Raw genomic sequence first — 13509 nt, forward strand, 5'->3', positions numbered from 1 at the left:
CTGTAAATCAATTTTAGGAAGTTAGAGCTGGCCTTTTAAAAAAAAAGACTAAAATAAAGTAGAAAATATTGGAGCTCATTGTGTTTCATAGAAGAGAGAATTGCTTCAGTTACTACATTTAGATTTATATACATCCATTTGCATGGCATATACTGGGTCAAGACAGAGAATTTATTTCTTACATGAGCATGATAAAAAAAGTTTGAAGACACTGTTTTAAGTCGTAGCTCCTATTTTTAGTTCCTTTCAGCATGGCACAGGGAGGCAGGTAGAAAGAACATTAGATTAGATGTCTTAGGTTCTTGGCTATTTACTGGGGTGTGAGCTCTGGCTATTTACTGACTGACCCTGGACAAGCCCCTTGAACTTTCAGAACCTCAGTTGCTCCATCTGTAATGTGGGGACAGCAGTACCATCCCTGACCACCTCATGGAATTGTCATGAGAATTAAATGACTGAATGTGCAAAAAGGTTTCATACAACTAAGCAAATGCTTGGTGTGATGACTGTCGTTACCATGCTATGGGTTTGTATGTTATAAAACAGAATTTTTAAAAAAAGTTTCAAACCATAAAAAATATTCCAGATGCAGAAACGATCAGTCGGCTGCATTTATCTGCAAATGCTTGATAAGGTTCTGGCTTTCCTGAAATAGGATTCATCCGCTCTTTCTTGGAATACTTGGCTTCAAACTGGGGCCTTATTTCTTCCTAAAGAACAAGCAGACACATTTTTTATACACTGAAGAGGCGCACATACAATAAGAAAAAAATATTTTGTTCCATCATAAAATTGAATCAACACTAATCAGACAGTCATTGAGGGGGGTTGGAGACTGAGGTTTAAATGTTTGGAAATTGGCCATTTCAAGAAAATCTAAAGGATGACTATCCAGACTTATTATCAAGGCAATACAATTTAGACTAATAGTTAAGTGTGACTTATTTTATTAAACTATGCTTAAGGAAAGAAATTAAGAATGAGAAAAGGGACCACCTGTTGCATCCCTAGTGCTTTGAGATACCTAATGAACTTTAACTTTTATTACCAGGAAATGATATGGACACCAGGATGAAGACATCTTTTGAACAGCAAAATGTTCAGAACCCATTTTGTGAGTTACAATGGCAATATAATTTTCAGTTTTCTCCTACAATTAAAAAAAATGTTTCTATTTAGGTAATTAATAGCATGGTGAGTCTCTTTTTTAATAAGGTCCTGTAAGAATCACCCACCTTTAACCAATCAATTTTTAAATGTATTCTTAATAGGAATTGAAAACAAGGTAAACAACTTTCAAATCCACCTCGAATCAAGGCTCCTCTAATTCTAAATCAAGCTGAGATTTTATTTCACTTTGTTGAGCCTCAACTAACCTGAAAAGCTGACTAGAAAGCAATCAGATTAAGAACAGGAAATTGGCAGGGGGGTATGCTGAAGTGGTTCCAGTTAATTAAGTACATGTTTTGTTTGAGTGTCTTGCAAGAGGCAGGAAAATGAGGAAACTCTGGTGAAACGGGAATTGAGTTATTCTGGGCAGAAATACTCAAGACTCAGATGAAGGTCCTGACGGAAAGTGAAGAGGCAGCTGGCAGAAGGGCAGCCTCCCTCTGGCCACAGGATAAGCCTGGTGCTGGACTTCACCGAGGAGCAGGTAATGGGGAAGGTCGGGGATATGCAGTTGCATTTATGTTAGCCAGTTACACTCGAGAGTCCACTCGAGAGAAACAAAACACACCTAGAATCTTCTGCTTCTCTGGGAAACTCTTTTGAACTTTTCAGGGTATAAACATCATAAAAGAATCACTGAGCTAATCTTCCAGGAACTAAGGCCAATCACAGAGCCAGACCTGCATTTCTGGGTGTTACAGGCTGAATTGTGTCCCTCCAAGATCCTTACGTTGGAGCACTGACCCCCAGAACCTTGGAATGTGACTGTATTTGGTGACAGGGTCTGTATAGAGGTAATTTAGTTCAAATGAGGTCATTCGGGTGAGCCTAATCTGATATGACTGGTGTCCTTATAAGAAATTTAGATGCAGACATGCACACAGAGATGATATGATGACACAGGTAACAGACGGCCATCTACAAACCAAGGAGAGAAGCCTGGAAACCTAAGAAGAAAGCAATCCTGCCAACACCTTGATCTCCGATTTCCAGCCCCCAGAGCTGTACATTGCTGTTGTTTGAACCACTCAGTCTATCCTTTGTTATGGTATTTTGTTATAGTCAAGTTTTCAAACCCCAAAAATAATTTTCTGGAGAATAGTTACAAAAGCATGAGAGGCCTTGTCAGAAGAGCAAGGTCTTTTGGAAATTCCAGTGTCACCTCTACATCTAAACACTGCCCCAAACTGCATGGGCATAAGGAGAAAAGTCATTCATTCCCGAGGGATGATTTGAGAACCAAACCCCAAACCAAAAATACCTCTCCAAATTATCATCTTCCAGAGTAAACCTACCACTGGGCTACAATTCTCATTTATGTTTCTAGAAGGTTCCTTTTACTGTCTAAAAATTGATACGTGTGTCTCTGGGAAGGAAAACGCCCATTAACACCCATTATCACTTATATGTGAGTAGTTTATCTGACTTACTGGCGCATCAAAACTTTAAGGCAATCAGACTCGGGAGAGGCGAGAGGTAATGAAGAGGAGGAAGGAACACCGAATTCAGGCCTGGATGGACATCAAGGGAAAGCGGGGCCCGAGGCGGCACATGGTGGCCAAGCCCAGCGTGGGTATCCAAGACTTCTGACAGGAAGGGGGCGAGAGGTGAGCCAAGGGCACAGTATACTGGCCCAGAAGGGGTAAAGGGAGAGAGATGGGGCTGGGAAATGTGCTGAGAAAGTGGAGTCTGAGTTTATCACTCCCCTGACAGTTTTATCTGGAGCCACCCTTGCATTTAGCTTATTGCTCCAAGGAGGCCACCTGAGGAGTGATTTCTCCTCAGCATTTTCCATGTGAGGTAACACTTCTGAGCCTGTGCATTATCTGGGCTCTGCCCAGGGTTCTGGAGAGCTCCTGGAAACATTTCCTTGGGACAGTTGTCTTATAAGGTTTGTTTCCATGGGCCTAGAGTCATAAAACGAATACCCTTCTCTTGCTGAAGAAAATGCGTAATAGTTAACAAAATGAAACAAATCTACTACCAATTCTTCGATGCCTCTATCTCCAAGTGAAACGCTCTACTTAGCCATGGAATTTTATTCTGCTAAGCAATCAAACTGGTCTTTAAAAAACATTCTGCTAGTTATACTGCTTGCAGTTTTCTGCAAAGACAGGTATAGAAAATGCTTTATGAGTAAACCTGACTTCTCTCACAGAGCAGAGTCGTAACACAAGCGGACTATGTATTTCTCGATGGATTGATTTTCTAAAATTCTGGGGTAAATAGTACAAACCTCCTCTTCTTCCCAGTCTATCAAATCCCAGTCGTAAGCAATTACTGCTCGCCGTCTTTTCCAAAACTCCAGGAAAACTGTCGCTGGAACAAGCAGAGAAAGACAAGCACATTTTCAAATAAAACTATGCTGTTAATTGTGCCATTGAACAATGAAGCCATTGCATAGAACGACAGTTGTTGGTGTCAGCAGCCTTGAATATCAGAAAGTCTAGCTAAACTTCATTTAAAAAAGACCATTTTTCTGAGAATTACTAAGCTTGTGTCAAGCATAATGAAAAATTAGAGATTTCATAGAGCTGAATTAAGTTGATTTGCAAGTCAAAGCAGAAGAGACCTATTAGAATGACACAGCTCCTGGGATGTTAGAATACAGAGAATTAGGTTACCAACATCTTTTTAATTGATAAGAGTATTTACTTTTTAAAGCGAAGGGCAGGGAGGGGCAGAAAAGCAGAAGTAAAACTTAGGAGCACTCATGTATGTGGCAATGATTTCTTGTCCCCCAAACTCTACCCAACAACTATGTAAAATGTGTTTTACTGTCTCATTGGAGGGAGCTACTTATTGGAGGAAGGAGTCCTATTGCTTCTCCCTTTCTCCAAACCATCTCTTTGCTGTCACATCAAGGCAAAAGGGTAAATTCCGTTAAGAACCTTTTTCAAGAAATTGTGGGGTAGCTGGCCTTACCGCCCAGGGAAATCTGGAGGTTACCCTCATTCAGCTAAAGTAACTTTCTATTCAATTAAAAGATATCTACTCAACTCAAGTATTTAACATTATTCAATGACAAAGATAAAAAAAATAATCAAGACATAATCTTGCTGCCTTGGAAGTCAAGCCAAACAAGGGAAGGAGACAAACACACACCCAGCTTTGAGGATGACTATACCTGAGGGTATCACACAGCTCCTAGGAGACAGAAATGGTGGATTTCTCTCTGTTGGGCCTGGCTGTATCTTTAGACTCATAGAGGCAAATATATGTCATCTATTTGGAATCAGTTTCAAGAAGAAAGGTAAATATCAAAATGCCCGTTCCAAAGAGAGATGGTTACTGCCTTCTTTCCTATTCTGTCTTGCTCACACTACCTTCTCAGTGGTATTCAGACATAGAACATAGATTTGTAAAATAAGTAACTGGGAAGACAGTATAGGGTAATGTTAAGAGCTCTCTGGCATGAGCCTAGGTGTTCCTAGGCTAGAAATCTAGCTCAGATACAAGCTGTGCTGCTATTGGCAAATTAATAAGCTTTTCTAATTCTCAGTTTCCTGCTAAGCAAAGGGGAGGTAGCAATAAGGGTCTATAATCCTTTAACTGAAATGCCAAAATTCAAATTGCTCTACGAATTCTAAGATTTTCCCCTTAAGTTTGGCACAAATTCATCTTATGGCAAAGCTCTGACCTGGGCTGACAGGAGGCTACTTACAGTCTCTGTGTATCCCTCTTAATGAGAACATCCATACATGGGAAGCAGCCTCATTAATGCATTTGAAACACGAGGTCCTTTCCCAGACCTTTGGGTCTTAATAAGAAAGCCACACCTAAAATAACCAAGTGTTTAATTCTAAAAGAGGGAAATTAAAATAGACATATTTATTTGGAGGTTAATATAGCCAAGGCTGAGCAGACATTTTCCATGGGAGTGCTTTCTGGGAGAGTTGTGTCAGGGGTCCCCAAGACCACCTTCAGGTTTGATGACTGACTAGGAGGATTCACAGGACTCAGCATATAGGGGTTCTCATGGCTGAGATCTATTACAATGGAAGGATACAAAGCCAAGTCATCAAAGAGACGAGATGCTTGGGGCAAAGTCTGGAAGAAAGAGGGTACAAGCTTGCAAGGATTCTCTCTCAGTGGAGTTACCAGGAGACATGCCTAATTCCTCCGGTAACAAGATGTGACAGCGTGTGCAAAATCTTTTCCAACAGGGAAGTTCATTAGAAACTCAGTGCCCAGGCTTTTACAGGGGGGCTGATCACACAGGCACCCTCTCCCCAGCACCAGAACTCCAGAGTCTCTGAAGGTGATCAGGTGGTTGGCCCGAATCATACAATTAGCAGTTTATGCACAATGAGATACTCTCAGCAGTAAGAGGGGTGGAAACTCCAGTTCCGCTAAGGTCCCACACACCAGGCAAGGGCCAACCCTGTAAGAGCTTTTTAAAGCAAGCCTGCTATGCTAACTCTCTTCTGCACACTTGCCCTCTGCCTCACCAAATTAGCTTGTCTTTCTGTGGGGTCCTTGGGACAATTCCTTTACTGGTCCTCTGGCCTCTCAAGCAAATGCCACATTGTAGAGACTTTCTCTCTTTGGTCTCCAGGTTTTCCCTGGCCTTGGAGAGACAGAGTAGCCAGCCTGTGACTGTATGGCTGCTTCCATAGGAGTCAGTTCTGTACCCTGTGGCCACAGAGAGGCGTGATAGGGGACCATTCTGGGACAGCCTGAGGCCACAGGATACGCATCCCATCTGTCGTACTGTCTGTTGCTGCTCCCACCAAGCCCTACCAGCCCAACTGTGCTTCTTGTCCAAAGGAACTGAATTCTAAGGACCAGTGGCTGTCAGAAACATTCCACCACCTTTCTCCTCCCAGCACGTGCTAAACCCTGCTTGGAGGAGAAACTAACCAATGATTCCTTTCTTTGGTTAATAATCCTCTCTTCTCTTCCATTCTAGAACATGGGAGGATGAGAAAAAGCCATGGGTTGCTTGTACAGTTGCCATTCTCTAGTGAGTGTTTATGGGTGAAAATATCCACTGAGGAAGAAGAATCTGCTTCTGATTCTATCAACTAGGACATGACTGAACTAATACATGTTGTCACTTTCCAAGGCAAAGCTCCAATTCACACCCTTATTATTCCATGAATTAAACTCACTTATCTAAATATCTACACCCCTGGGAGCCCACTGCACTTTGAGCTGTTTTACTTCAGGAGCCCACACTTTGCTGTCTCCTTTGGGGCTGGCTTATGCTACATATATGTTTATATCTTTATGTTAATATAAAGATATACCTTTATATTAATATATATCTTTGTCTTATACCACCCAGCACTATTAGGAGTTTGATTGAAAAGTATATTTCTTGTATGGATTCATTCTCAAAAGACTTAAAGCTCCTAACTATTTTGTCAAGATTTTCTAATATATGGAATTCTTTCCATCAAAAAACTGGTCTGAAATATCTCCTTTTCCTCAGGGAAAGCATGAGAAGGTTTAACCTTACTGCTAGCGTTTTGAACTCCTTAGATTCCGATCTATCTTGCTGTGTAGGTAATGATTTTTCTCAGTCCAGATGTGACCAGGTCTCTTGGGGGTCAATGAAGCCATATCACCTACAGAAAAAGCCCCCATTAGCAGGCCAGGATGCAAGGTTCCTAATGAGCTTGCTTGGGCCCAACTTACTCTGCCCCAACTTGTACCCTAGACTCTGGGTAAATCGCTAGTGGTTGTCACACCTGGGCTGTTTCACCACTTTCTCAGCTGTGCCCACACTATTTCTTCAGCTTGTAGTGGTCGTCCCTATTTGGGTCCATCTGGTCAACTCCTACGCTCGCTTCTGGATTTGGCCCTACATGTTCTGCCACCACTCCCTTGGAACCCTCACTCTGTCCCTGTGCTGAGCTGTGCACGTAGCTCTAGGTCAGGGATGCTCACAGCATTCAGCACTTAAAAAACAACAGCAGAAAATGTAATAGTTTCTACCACTAGCTTGGGGGTTTGAGAATAAGGGCTATATTTTAGTTGTCTTTATATCCCCAGAATCTAGCACAGTGACAGGTATCCATAGACACAATAAATGTACACATGAAATGCTGTCATGAAAGTGAAGGCAATGTAACAAGTTACTCTTTTCTCACTTTCCTAAATCTTACAAGACATTAATTTGAAGAATATGCAGCTGTATCTTCTGAATGCATCAATGTCAGTTAAATGAATAACAAATTAATATGACAAATTAAAAGTTAGTAATGCTTCTCTTTTGTCTGGCAGTAAAAATATCATTCTGTTCTGATGACCATGCCCAGTATTTGGTTGCATGGACAGTGTAGCAAAGACTACCAACTGTCCTCAAAGATCCATTCTGTGGATAAAGTGAAGATTCCTATGGCCAGGATCCTCACCTGAACCCAAACTACTTGGTGATGTAACTGGCCTGCTGCTAGGCTACTGCTTCCACACCCAAGGGCAATGAGCTATTACTGACTGAGTCACTATATAAAGAGCTCTGCCCAGTGCTCTGGATGGAGGCAGAGATGAAGGAGGATTACAGACCTGCAGACTGTTGGATGCAGACATAATTCTAGTGCTCGACCTATCACTGGGAAAACAAGCTGGGTAATAAACCCTTTTACCAAAAGAACATAAGGGATGTGAACATTCCCCAAGAAGGGGTTGTTTTAATTTGTCTGATTTCTCTCAGACTGTTCAAGTTCAGTTGGACAATATCCACCATATCATAGATAAGTTTTCACAAATGCCTAAGGTGCCTAACTGGTTTTCTTGGTTTCACTGGAGATGGCTGGTAATTACAGGTATGCTTTGGTTAGGTAACTATAGTCCTATTATGTTAATGTGTGTACGCAATTTAAGTAGTAGTTTAAAACCTATACATGCTGAAGTTACTCTACAAGAAGATATGTCAAAGAAATAATCAATCTTCGCATGTTTTCTTCCGCCTGCTACTTCTATAGCTTTTCTTCTTCCTTCCTAATTACAACCCTTAAATAGAATTCGTGCCTCATATCAAATTTACCGAGTATCATAATTCTTCCAAGTGGTAAAGATACCTCAAGACAAATGCTGGGCATAGAAGCCACAGGGCATAAATATGCAAAGAAGTAAAAAGCTAACCATTTCAAACAATAAGGCTTCTCTCTCACTTACCAACTTCACATTTCCCTGTATGGCCCCGGAAGATGACTGGTTAGCCAGAGACGGGTAAGATTCCTCAAGGGAGGAACAACCTAAGACAGGCACAGTCGCAGGGGGGCCATCAGGTGAGAAATTGTGGATCAACAGAGGTGAGGCTTAGAACCTCACCCCCCCTGTTCTGAGAGAAATCTTCTGCATACGTGGATGTTTTATTGCCCTTGTCTAGCTTGGATTAACACATAGTCTACAGGCACACACCTGATCATCTACATTTGCTCTCTTACAACACTAAACTCTGTTTTCTACCTTTATCTCGTATCTACCTACCACTTCAGCATTTTATTAAAAATAATAATAATAAAGAGAGAAATGTGGTATCCACATATAAATCAAGTATAAAAACCAAATGAGTATTCATATTTGAACTGTTTATAGTTCATAATGCACGAGCAAAACCGAAGGTTTCTGTGATGACTGCCCTTGTACTGTTCACCATGTAAGAACTTATTCACTATGTAAGAATTTGTTCTCCATGTAAGAACTTGTTTGTTATGCCTCAGAAGATTGGAGACTGACGAAAATTAGGCTTGGGGTGGATTAATGATTGTGCATTGAGCGTTGACTCCCCTATACAGAATTTTATTGTCGTTAACAACCATTTGATCAATAAATATGAGAGATGCCCTCACAAAAATAAATAAATAAATAAATAAATAAATAATAATAAATAAATAAATAAATAAATAAATAAAAAATAAATAAAAATAAAATAAAATATTCTGTCATGTATTTAAAAAAAAAAAAACCCTTTTACCCCAAGAACATTACATTGTCATTCCTCAGTCTCACTGAATCCATAGTGAACTTGCCCGGGGGGTGAAACCAATTGGCAAGACAACTGTCACATGTAGCCCATAAGGGATGCAAAAGGGACATGGCATAGAATGTTCTGCAGTCCACACTCTATTATCATTTTCTTAAATCAAACAGTTGTCAGTTTCAAATCCATTTGTGGCAGACTTCTATGAAATTATCCAAATCATTACTTATCTTTCTAGGCATATTTAGGTTACATTTCCCAGCCTTTATTGCCATTAGATGAGGCCATGAACCAAGTTTTGGTCAGTGGGAAGTAAGCAGAAGTGATGTGGGTTACTCTCGGACTAAATAATTAAAAAGTAGGTGTAACATCCCTATGCTTCTTTTCCCCTTTTGTGGAATAAATGGAGAGGACTCTGAGGACCCAGAAGAGGATGGAGCCACAATATAGAGGAACTTCAGTATTTGAACAGCGTGTGGAAGGCTGCCTGACAACTAGGAACACATGGTTGGATTTTGGGTGTGGGTTCTATTGAGCATCCAGGTTTTGTTCCTTGTGTCTTACAGCAGCTAACTTCACTCATCCTAACTGATACAAGGGGTTTTCTGGAAAGTATGGCTGTGGTTAGCATTCTGCAGATAGGAAGAAATAAATCACCGAGTTACTATTTTTGTCATCTTCCTAAGTCATTCAGAGAGTCTTATGCAGGGAAATCTCCCCTTTCAGCTGTGTATCTTAGGTTTCCATGGCAGGCTGAAATGCGGCACCATTTATTTAGTTACCATATCGTGAAAGTGTATCACATGCTCAGTACTATGCCTTATTTTCTCAAAAATCTGTAAATGTTGGTATTGTTTTCATTATCCTATGGATGAAGAATCTGATGTAGAGAGAATTTACATAGTTAGTACATGACAGAATGGGGATTTGGACCTGATTTGCTTTTTCCTTTTAATTTAAAACAGCAGAAATTATTCTCTCCAGTTCTAGAGGTCGGAAGTCCAAAACCAAGGTGCCAGCAGGGTTGGTTCCTTCTGGAGGCTGTGAGGGAGGCTGTCCATGCCCCTCTCCTGGCTTCAGGTGGCTGGCAATCCTGGGCATCCTTGGCTTATGGAGGCACTGCTCAAATCTCTGCCTCTGTCTTCCCATGGAATTCTGCCCTGTGAGTTTCTCTGTCTCATCTTTCTCTTTTTATAAGGACACTGTCATACTAGTTATCCTGTATAGCCTTGTTTCAACTTGATTACATCTTAAAGACCCTGTCCCTACAAAGGTTGCTGTCACAGGTATCAGGGGTTAGGACATAAACATACCATCTTGGGGGACACAATTCAACCCACAACAGGGTTTTTTGGGTTTTCACAATGACTAGGGACACAAATGGCATTAAGGGTAGGAGCCAGGGGTGCTGTCTTTTAGCTATCAGGCCACAGTCTAACCTGGGAGCTGAAATTCTTGTTGAACAGAAAAAAGCCAAAAAGAAAAGACAAAGAAAGCCCATTCTTCCAACCATAAGAGCACTTTGCTGAAACTAGTTATAAAAACAAGAGTGACAACCCCAGGGTTATAGGTTTACTGGGAGAGCCTGGTGTTCAGTCTGTGCCCTTCCCTTGGATCCATACTCTTCTGTGAAGGCTGCTATTCTTGATCCTACAGATGAAGAATCTGAGGTACAGACAAGTCACATAGCCAGTAAATGACAGAACTGGGATGTGGACTTGATCTACCTTATTTATTTATTTAATTTTTGAAGCAAGGCCTCTGGGAGGCCTGAAAAAGCCCACATTTTACTCCCAAAGCTGTCAAAGAAACATACTGCCAATTTTAGCCTTCTGGTAACATAATAGGTATTGAAAGGCCTAATTTGATTCTTCATTTTGAAAATGTCTACACTGGTAAGCCAGAGGAGAATTATGTCTAATGCCAGAAAATAATTATAAAGGCATTTTTTTTCTCATTTTTGAAAGAAAAAAAAAAACAAGGGGCTTAAAGATTCCATAGTCTAAAGTCTCTCACTAACATGTTAAAAGATTATGTTCCATTTGTTTGTATAAAGACAAGAATTGAGCTGTGGCCAGCAAAAAAATGGGCAGTACATATGGAAGAGAAGGGATTATTTTTATTTCAGGATGGTGACCTGCTGTCTCATGACTCAATGCAGTTTCAGAAAACTAGTTAAGATCTTAATTTCTAGGGCAGTAGAATGACTTATTTCATATGCATAATCATTTTTCTCCTTATACTAATTTCCTTTTTTAAAAAAGTGAAAATAATTATACTAATAGATTTTATTTTTCCAGTCCTTTATAACTTTCTGAGAATGTTCTTTTGGAGAAGGCACAGGAGAGTTAAAATGATGTGCTTCTCAAGAATTTAGAAATAGAGGAGTAAAGTCATCTTCTGAGAGCTTAATTTATAAAATCTACAGATAATGAATGAGTTTAGTGAGGATCACAAACTCAAATGCTAAAAGCCAGATTAGTACAAAACCTAGAAGAGGAAACCACACACTAGGGAAGCACACATGTGAAATGGTAGGTGCTCCTCAGCTCCCATGAACTGTGCTGTGGCTGGATCTTCAAACTTTTCAAGAGAAACTATAAAAATGTATAATGTGGACTCTCTCAATTTCAAAATGAGAATAGTTTGTCTATTGTTAATATTGGTGAGGACCAAACAGGATATCTTTACAGGTTGCTAATTTGCAGCATCTTAAGTAGGCCATTGGCAGTAATAATGTGAGTGTAAATGAATGACTATAGAGTTTGTGAAACACCTAAAATGCCAAGATGAGGGTAATCTCAGGGTCCAGGAAAGAGGACTGGGGCTACATTTTAAGAAGCCGAAACGTCTTGGTTTTCGTATTGGAAACTTTTCTGGAGAAAGTCAGTGTGTTTAGATAGGGGGTGGGCAACCTGTAACTTAGGGAAAAACAAGGGTCTAAGCACACAAATTTGGCAGATTTTGATCTAATGTAGGATATTAGAAGGGCATCCTGACATGAACCAGTCTTTCAACAAGTGGTACTTGAACAACTGGTTACCCATGTATGCAAAGAAATGGATCTGACCCTTACCTACAGACAAAACACACAAAAATCTACTTGAAATAACTCAAGGGCCTAAATATATAAGCTAAAACTATAAGCTATTCAGGAGAAAACATAGAAGGAAATCTTAGAGATCTTGAGTTTCACAAAGATTTCTTAAATAAAACACTAAAAGCACAGACAGAAAAAAAGAAAAAATCTTAATTGTCAAAAAGAGAAACTCTTGCTTTTCAAAAGACACCATTAGGAGAAGAAAAATGCAAGCCTCCAACTGGAGAAAAAATTTGCAAACATAGGTATGATAGAGGAATTCCAACCAGAATATACAAAGAGCTCTTTTATCTTAAAAATAAGAACCTGATAACAAATGGACAAACAATTTGAAGAAACACTTCATCAAAGATGTGCAGATTACAAATAAACTTATGAAAAATGTTCAACATATTAGTCATTAGGGAAATGGGACTTAAAACTACAATGAGATATATACCCACTAGAATGAACTGAAATTATGAAGACTGATAATTCCAAGTTTTTGTGAGGATGTGGAACATCTGTCTCATATAATGCTGTTGGGAATACAAAATGTCATAGCCACTTTGGAAAACAATTTCTTATAAAATTAGACATTCACTTATCTGATGGCCCAGCAGATTTCCCCAAGAAAGATACAAAGTCTTATGTGCAAGAAATTTGGAATAGCCTATTACTTTCATATTTATTTACAATAGTTAAAACTGGATTGGATCAAATATTCATTAATTAAGTGCATCAACAAATTTGGTATATCCAGGCAGTGGAATACTATTCTGTACTAAAAAGGAACAAACTACTGATATATATAACAACATACACACATCTCCAATGCATTCATCTTAGTGAAAGAAGGCAGACACAAAATGCTAAATACTGCATGATTCTTATTTATATAAAGTTTTAGAACAGATAAAACCATACTGGTATAAAGCAGGTAGAGGTTATCAAGGGGCAAAGGCATGAAGAAACTTCTTGAAGGATGAAAATCTTCTCTGTTGTCATTATGGCGATGGTTAAATTACTATAAACATTGGATATAACTTGTTGAACTGTACACTAAAAATTGCTGGATTTTATGTAAATTACACCTTAATAAAGGTGACAAAAGCTTCCCATAGTCCCATCACCCAGAGAAAACTGCCATCAATACTATGACATAACTGTTTTCATCAGTGTTTAATATACCTAAAATCACACTTCATTTGTCTACTTTTTATGCTGTATTTAATACTTTTTTAATATAAGCTTTATGATACAAATACAAGAATGTATTGTTGATATTTAGGTTAATCCCAATTTTTGTGTACTATAAATAACTAAA

The 13509-nt window shown here is 39.4% G+C and overlaps 1 protein-coding gene across 3 annotated transcripts in view; it reads right to left on the bottom strand.

Moving 5' to 3' along the window:
- ANO4 (anoctamin 4) overlaps positions 1-13509 on the bottom strand; it is a 388767-nt gene that overhangs the window by 53649 nt on the left and 321609 nt on the right. For all 3 annotated transcript variants that reach the window (XM_036891459.2, XM_036891457.2, XM_036891460.2), the window contains 2 exons: positions 3407-3489; positions 570-710 (listed from right to left, as the gene is read on the bottom strand). In XM_036891459.2, the coding sequence (XP_036747354.2) occupies positions 570-710; positions 3407-3489 (224 nt within the window). The remainder of the gene's footprint in view (positions 1-569; positions 711-3406; positions 3490-13509) is intronic.

Source organism: Manis pentadactyla, chromosome 10 (assembly GCF_030020395.1).
Source record: "Manis pentadactyla isolate mManPen7 chromosome 10, mManPen7.hap1, whole genome shotgun sequence".
NCBI classification, from domain to species: Eukaryota; Metazoa; Chordata; class Mammalia; order Pholidota; family Manidae; genus Manis; species Manis pentadactyla.